General features: G+C 42.9%; 1 protein-coding gene across 1 annotated transcript; it reads left to right on the top strand.

Moving 5' to 3' along the window:
• The first annotated feature begins 441 nt into the window (after positions 1 to 441).
• Positions 442 to 1,704, top strand: LOC123059182 (probable esterase PIR7A). Its single transcript, XM_044481809.1, has 3 exons — positions 442 to 857; positions 970 to 1,107; positions 1,209 to 1,704. The coding sequence occupies exons 1-3, from the start codon at positions 570 to 572 to the stop codon at positions 1,494 to 1,496; spliced, it is 714 nt and encodes a 237-aa protein (XP_044337744.1). The 5' UTR covers positions 442 to 569; the 3' UTR covers positions 1,497 to 1,704.
• The last annotated feature ends 6,546 nt before the right edge of the window (positions 1,705 to 8,250 follow it).

Below are 8,250 nucleotides of genomic sequence, written 5' to 3'. Positions count from 1 at the left end.
CCTAATGGTGAGGAAAGAAAGCGACCGATTGAAATGTTTTCGGAAACAAAGAGCGACTATTTAAAAAGGGATAACCACTTTTTTTCTATTCCTTTGTATCAAAAAAGACTCTTAGGCCTCCTTTGGTTCATAGGATAGAAATGTTGTTTGCCATGAGCCAATGGATGCAGTCAGATTCTGAAAACCACTTGCTTAAAGCTGCAAAGTATTCTTTAGCAAAATATCATAAGAAGGCAACAACATTGTCATCAATGTGTCAATCTAAAAATATATTTTTTAAATGGATATGGACAAAATTGTTAGGTGGACATGAGTGGGAATAAGAGCTGCGAATGATGTCGACTCCTCACCTGGAAAAGTGATAATTCACTCAGGTTGGCTACAGGAACATGAAACCATGATTGGCTACTACATAGTGTACTGGTGACAAGATTCCCTCGCCAAAGATATCTGCACGCTGCAAGCAGGAGCTGAGGTGAAATCCGATGGAGGGGAGCGGCGGCGGCAGGCACTTCATCCTCGTCCACGGCCTCTGCCACGGCGCGTGGTGCTGGTAAAAGCTGGTGCCGATGCTACGCGCCGCGGGGTACCGCGTCACCGCGCTCGACATGGCCGCGTCCGGCGCGCACCCAGCCCGCATGGACGAGGTGGCGTCCTTCGAGGACTACACGCGGCCGTTGCTCGAAGCCGTGGCCGCGGCACCGGCTGGCGAGAGGCTGGTCCTGGTCGGGCACAGCCTCGGCGGGCTCAACCTCGCGCTCGCCATGGAGAGATTCCCGCGCAAGGTCGCCGCGGCCGTGTTCCTCGCCGCGTGCATGGCCTGCACCGGCAGGCACATGGGCGTCACCATCGAGGAGGTAGGCAAACACCTCTTAAAATCAAGCTTAAGGCCCTCGATGAGCTCACATGGCCATTTTTTCAGAGCTCAGATCTGAACAATCATGGCTAATTTCTCGCGACTGTTGATAGTTCTCCAGAAGAACCACATCCGATTTTTTCATGGACAGCAAGAGCATGATTCTGGACACAGATCAAGGCCCTCGGCCTGCAGTCGCGCTTGGCCCCAAATTGTTGGCAGCGAAATTGTACGATCAAAGCTCAGTCGAGGTAATATACCAACATAACAAAGAAAATCTTTGCTATTGATGTGAACTATTGAACCAACAAACAACCATTCTAGTACCATCATACTCAAAACATGGACGCAGGACCTGACGCTGGCTAAGTTGCTGGTGAGACCGGGCTGCCAGTTCGTGGACGACCCGGTGATGAGGGACGAGGCTCTGCTCACCGACGCAAACTACGGGTCGGTGAAGAAGGTGTACGTGGCACTCAAGGACGATGCTTCCACCTCCGAGGAGATGCAGCGCTGGATGGTCGAACTGAGCCCTGGCACAGAAGCCGAGGAGCTCGCCGGAGCCGACCACATGGCTATGTGCTCCAAGCCCAGGGAACTCTGTGATCTTCTGCTCAGGATCGCCAACAAGTACGACTGAGAATGGTTGTGCACATCCAGCCGCTCAACAAGCATGCCAGACCAAATTCAAAAGGTCTGTTAGAAAAAAGAATTCCAAAATCTAGTACACCATACGATCCGAATTAATACACACGACATTGTATAGAGGTTACGTTCATTAATTCGGATAGGAGGGAGCAAAGAAATTTGTAGACTGATCGACGAATGCCAAACTGAAGCGTTAGGCTAAGTACCTTCAAGGAGTTCACGGTTATCCCGCGAAAAGAAAAGGAGTTCACGGTTAAATTGTTAGTGGTAGGTTAAATTGATTGCTGTTAGAAGACCCGATCACCCCGTTGCTATTTTTCCCGACTTTACCATATATAAATTATTATTAAACTATTTCTCATGCCTTTTACATATAACATAATTTAAACTATATCTACACATCATATTGATTCAAACCTTGTTGATTCAACCCCCCTCCCTCCCCCCAAATTTTATATGTACTAGATGACCCGTTGCGCCAATGGCACAAATAGCCAATTCGAACCATGTATTATGTGAATATTGTTGGGTACATATGAGAGAAAGCAAAGATCAAGATTATCAATACTTACTATAGTCATGTTATTTAATTATAGTCATGTCTAATGTGTGAATGCCAAATCATCTTTTGTAACCCTGTTTTGCTCTGGTGTCATCCTCATCTAGGGAATACAAATGTTTGCTCTGGGGCAATAGCATGCAAGTAATTCCTATTGAAAGGAGAAGGCATGATCTCCTCCTAATTTACGTACTATAAACTCAGCTTCTCATAATTTACCTCCTCATCGCCTCCATAATCCTCTCGTAATTTAGGTCTGGGGCAATTGCATGAAGGAAATTCATATTGAAAGGAGAAGGCATGATCTTCTCATAATTTATATACTATAAACTCAGCTTGTCTACTGATGAAAAGCTGATTCAGTTCTAAAATTTCAAAATAGAGGAGAAATACATGTCCTCTAGACTGGACCACCACTTGGGGCACCATCAACAGCAGCAGGGAGATGAATTCACGAAGCATCGGCTGTACATCGTATCCGTAGACAGGCTGAAACTGAAAATGCAACTAATATTTTGTTAGGGCTGCTGTCCATCAGTGGAGGCTGACTTGGTTTAGTCCCACCTCGCTTACGGGAGGATGCCATGACCAACTTATAAGGGAGAGTATCCCTCCTCCTTTCAGTCTGGGCTTTTGGGATGGAGTGGGCTCTCTGCTGAATGTTGACCCATGTGCGCATAAACGTCCAGAACGTAAGTAGAGTGTAGGCTAGACTAAGTTGGACGCTAACATCTGGTATCAGAGCCAACATCGCCATGCCTTCCCGAGGGGCTTCTCAGGGGGATGAGATGTTAGGGCTGCTGTGACCAACTTGACCAACTTATAAGGGAGAGTATCCCTCCTCCTTTCAGTCCGGGCTTTTGGGATGGAGTGGGCTCTCTGCTGAATGTTGACCCATGTGCGCATAAACGTCCAGAACGTAAGTAGGATGTGGGCTAGACTAAGTTGGACGCTAACATATTTATGTAGGAGGCATCAGTTGTTCTCATCTGATATAGGAATCCGAACCTCCAATGAGCTGCTAATAATATTTAAATGAAAGCCTCCAATAATGAAATAATTCCCTTTTTAAAGGAAGGCGTTGCTGTTAGTGGAGAACAAATATTCTACAGTATACTTTGTAGTGGTGTGTACGATCTAATAAATCAAGTAAATCTGTAGTGCACTTATGTAGACGCTCAGAAGTAATATAAGAGTACCTAATTTCTGCATGGACAGCAGGCAACAATTGAAAATTTCCTAACTAATGTACTGTGTTAATAAAGAGAGAGAAAAGGCTAATGCCTACACGAAGGAATAAAGTGTAACGAACATTTGCCATAAATACCTGTTACATACAGCCTCCCTAAATCTTCTATAGAAGGCCAGCCGCATGCTAAATAGAATCCTCGCATGTTCATGTTGTCCAAATTTTTCATAGGTACACGCTACATTTAGGGACCCCTTTTCAATTACAAAGAGGTAACAAGTGCTGCAATTTAAATATCCAAACAATCAAATGGTGATGGTGAAAACCTGAGACTTTAGCATGCAGAATTTTAGTAAACAGAAATAGTAGTTATTATTGTTATTAATAATAAAAGGAATCATACGAAGTATGTCAAGTACCGAGAAAAAGCAGCTTCTGCTAAAGCCCCATGAGAGGATTTCTCCTTGAGACTGTAAAAGTTTCAGCGGAAATACTGATCATAGCCGCATAAGCTCTAAAATTAATTATAGATGCAGAAGCTGTAAAAATTAACTATAGATGTTGCAAGCTTCAACTCATATCCAAGACAATGTACAAATCTAATTTCACTTTGGGTCAAGGAATTTTGGCAAACGTTCGAAGCTCTTATCATAAATTCCATTTATCTCCCTAAAGAAATACATAATTAATATTATTTAGACAAGACAATATGCAATTGCTTTACAAAGCCTCTCCAGCATGAAATAGAGTTGATAGAGAAGAATGGCATACCGGTTGATAATTACTGAGTGAAGCTTTCATACCCGAAAAGAGCCGAACAAAGAAGAACTTGTGAGAGCATGCTTACATACATCACATGTTCTTTGTAACAGTTTGCGGTTCATTAGCAGTAATCTTTTACAAATTGTGCCAAACTCTGTAGGTAATGTTTCAGTGCACACTAAGGGCATGTTTGGATTGGAGCCAAGGGCAGCCCAGCCAAAAAGTTGGTAGTTGACCGGGTGTGGGCGCTTGTTTGGATGACTGCCAATAAATTGGCTCGCCCTGACCACGCTAGCTTTCTCAGTTCAATTTTCCGCCAACTTCTGGGCAAGTCATGGGCGGAGGATCCTGCGCCAATTTTTTTGCACGCCCATGGGTTGGCAGGGCTAGCTCGGGCAGCATCCAAACACACCCTAAGCTGCATCTTGTATAAAATAGTGCCCATATACAATTGGTAATGAACAATTTGGTTCCAAGTAAAGGAAATATTTTTTAGGAGATACATCAATAATCTCGTTCTACAAAAGACTTAAATACACCTACATACAGGAGTAACATATTGAGCTACAAATTTCAGATAAGTTATTGAAAAAGCTTCTAATCCTGAAAACATTGAACTGCTAAACATGTACAAAATCTCCCATTAGTGCTGAATAAGCATTTGTTGTGCACTCCTCAGGCATAGCATAGCACACACAAAGGAATTTTCAAGGTAGTACATATGTACGTCCTCTATACCTCTTGTCAATATAATGTGGTAGTATATATATGGTCTACTTTTTACACAAATCAACTAGAGAGGAAACATATATGCCAATGGAAGTAGCATATTTAGCAATTTTCCCCAAAGATGTAGCCAGATGACCAACATAGCCCCGAGTAAACTTTGAAGTGTATTTCTTCCTATATTAATTATTGTAACTTGATTCTTACAACCATCAAATAGTACTAAGCTTTCTTAAGTATTTCTAAACCTTGATAAAAAGAGATAGTCAAATTTCTGCAGCAACATACATGATCCAGTATTTCCAGGTCCATGGTGCGCAAGCAGCTGAGAGTAAAATTACACAATCACACATGGGCAAACAGTTTAATTGGGCTTATAGACAAGCATTCTATACCTCCCCATCTGCAGCTAGGATCTGCTTATTTGACGCTAAGTTTGACGCAGAGAGTGGATACCAAACATTCAAAAAAGGGGTCATGCAAGCCATTTACCTTCTTGTTATCCCAATTTCATGCATAAATGGATTAATTGTAGTTGCTTATGCTCCCTGTCACCATAGTCCTGTCGGCAATAAGAAACGAGGGATCTATCAACGCAAAACCTGCAACATCATTAATCTAGCAATGATTCTGAAAGATACTACACCACTAAGTCTGTCCACCATACATGCACAAAATATGCTTTCATAATCTCAGATTTTATATTACCATCATACTGCACTTGGTCAGTTGAATGATCCTCTCACCTGCCATGGAGCTTAACAAGGCAAGTTGACAACAAAATTAAGAAACAAGAACAAGCTGAACATCGCAAGGCAAAACACTCAAAGCATGATTATATATGGCATTGCTGCTACGAATGTATGGTGATAATACTCAACCAGAACTTCTCTTCTTTCATGCCTTGCACCAGGGGCACAATGAGTGGAATCTAGTGAATTAAAAGGAGAGGCTTTGCCTTGCGTTGTTTCTTGTTCATTAATATTTTTTAAGCGAGGCCGAATCAGTGGTACCAATGTACTATCTAAAAACTGCATTGATGCCTAGTATGTAAAGTGACATCCAGAAAACTCCAGTACATATATAGCACATTCAGAAAAATGGGTGACTTGTCAAGAATTAGGTGGATTATGCGGTTACAACAACTTTGCCTACTCAAATGCTATAGAGACCAAATGATGCTATGGGGCAGCTCACAATATACCATCAACTCTTGCAATAATAGATCACACACATACAAATCAAATGTACAACTAAATCAGGAATAAGAACACCATAAAACATTGGTCTTGGGTTGCAAACCATAATCCAATTGGAGATGGAAAATAAACCAAGAGGGTAAAATATGAAGGTAATTCTAAGTATAGTCATTTGAGTAAATAACAGAATGGTAACTACCAACTTTCTATTAATCATACATATGAAATAACCTTCAACACTTCTTAAATGAAAAACCAAAAATGAAGCTCACCTAGTCATGTATTGGTCTTTCTCTCTTGCTCTTGGCGTCCTTTCCCTCAAGTGTGATGAATAACAGGCACTTACACCATATTTATCATCACTTCTCCTTGGCTCATAGCCTTCTTTTCAATAGTTGCATCTTGGGAAGAGTTTTTAGTTCACAAATAACCAAATAAGGAAGCAACCAACATCAGGTAGTAGCACATGGCAGCAGGGCAAGCAACAGCCAAACATTGCAACAGCAAAACCAGCAACACTGAATTCATGTATAACCAGTAGCACAAGTAGTAGCCATAGCCCACAAAGCAAAAAACAGAAGCACAAAATCGAGGGGAGACCGAGATAGGAAGTAGGAGCTCACCTGCCTGATGGAGGTGAGAATGAGCAAGGGAGGAGGGGCATGGGTGATGGTGTTGTCGCTGGCGCGGGGGCCCTCGGTGGTGGGACGAGTTCCACGCACATGGCGAGCTCCAGCGGCTCGGCGCCCTGCTCTGCGTCGCCGACCGCCGCGGAGGCCAGCGAGATGAGGAGGCATGGGTGATGGTGTGTGGCAGCTAGCGGTGTTGTTTCTGGTGCGGGGGCCCTCGCTGGTGGACGAGCTCCACGCGCACGGTGAGCTCCCGCGGCTCGGCGTACAGGGGGCCTCGCTGGTGTACAAGCTCCATGCACACGGCGAGCTCTCGCGGCTCGGCGCCTTGTTCTGCATCGCTGCGATGGCGGGCGACATGAAGAGAGAGAGGAGCTCGCAGGAGGGGCGGGGATGGAGGAAGGAAGGGGGTAACAAGTGCTGCAATTTAAATATCCAAACAATCAAATGGTGATGGTGAAAACATGAGAATTTAGCATGCGAAATTTAAGTAAACAGAAATAGTACTTATTATTGTTATTAATAATAAAAGGAATCATACGAAGTATGTCAAGTACTAAGAAAAAGCAGCTTCTGCTAAAGACCCACGAGAGGATTTCTCCTTGAGACTGTAAAAGTTTCAGCGGAAATACTGATCATAGCTGCATATGAAGGAAATATGCCCTAGAGGCAATAATAAAGTTATTATTTATTTTCTTATATCATGATAAATGTTTATTGTTCATGCTAGAATTGTATTAATCGGAAACATAATACATGTGTGAATACATAGACAAATAGTATGTTACTAGTATGCCTCTACTTGACTAGCTCGTTGACCAGAGATGGTTAAGTTTCCTAACCATAGACAAAGAGTTGTCATTTGATTAATGAGATCACATCATTAGGAGAATGATGTGATTGACTTGACCCATTCCGTTAGCTTAGCACACGATCGTTTAGTATGTTGCTATTGCTTTCTTCATGACTTATACATGTTCCTATGACTATGAGATTATGCAACTCCCGTTTACCGGAGGAACACTTTGTGTGCTACCAAACGTCACAACGTAACTGGTGATTATAAAGGTGCTCTACAGGTCTCTCCGAAGGTACTTGTTCAGTTGGCGTATTTCAAGATTAGGATTTGTCACTCCGATTGTCGGAGAGGTATCTCTGGGCCCTCTCGGTAATGCACATCACTTAAGCCTTGCAAGCATTGCAACTAATGAGTTAGTTGCGGGATGATGTATTACGGAACGAGTAAAGAGACTTGCCGGTAACGAGATTGAAACTAGGTATTGAGATACTGACGATCGAATCTCGGACAAGTAACATACCGATGACAAAGGGAACAACGTATGTTGTTATGCGGTCTGACCGATAAAGATCTTCGTAGAATATGTGGGAACCAATATGAGCATCCATGTTCCGCTATTGGTTATTGACCGGAGACGTGTCTCGGTCATGTCTACATAGTTCTCGAACCTGTAGGGTCCGCACGCTTAACATTTCGATGACAGTTATATTATGAGTTTATATGTTTTGATGTACCGAAGGTTGTTCGGAGTCTCGGATATGATCACGGATATGATGAGGAGTCTCGAAATGGTCGAGACATGAAGATTGATATATTGGAAGCCTATATTTGGATATCAGAAGTGTTTCGGGTGAAATCAGGATTTTACCGGAGTACCGGGAGG

This window comes from Triticum aestivum, chromosome 3A, assembly GCF_018294505.1.
Source record: "Triticum aestivum cultivar Chinese Spring chromosome 3A, IWGSC CS RefSeq v2.1, whole genome shotgun sequence".
Taxonomy (NCBI): Eukaryota; Viridiplantae; Streptophyta; class Magnoliopsida; order Poales; family Poaceae; genus Triticum; species Triticum aestivum.
Note: the sequence above shows the minus strand (reverse complement) of the source record. Positions and strands in the feature narration are given on the sequence as shown.

Coding starts and splice junctions, on each gene's coding strand:
- LOC123059182 (XM_044481809.1), top strand. CDS start 570: ATGCTACGCGCCGCGGGGTACCGCGTCACCGCGCTCGACATGGCCGCG. Junction 858..969: donor TGGGCGTCACCATCGAGGAG/GTAGGCAAACAC, acceptor GACTGTTGATAG/TTCTCCAGAAGAACCACATC. Junction 1,108..1,208: donor ACGATCAAAGCTCAGTCGAG/GTAATATACCAA, acceptor ACATGGACGCAG/GACCTGACGCTGGCTAAGTT.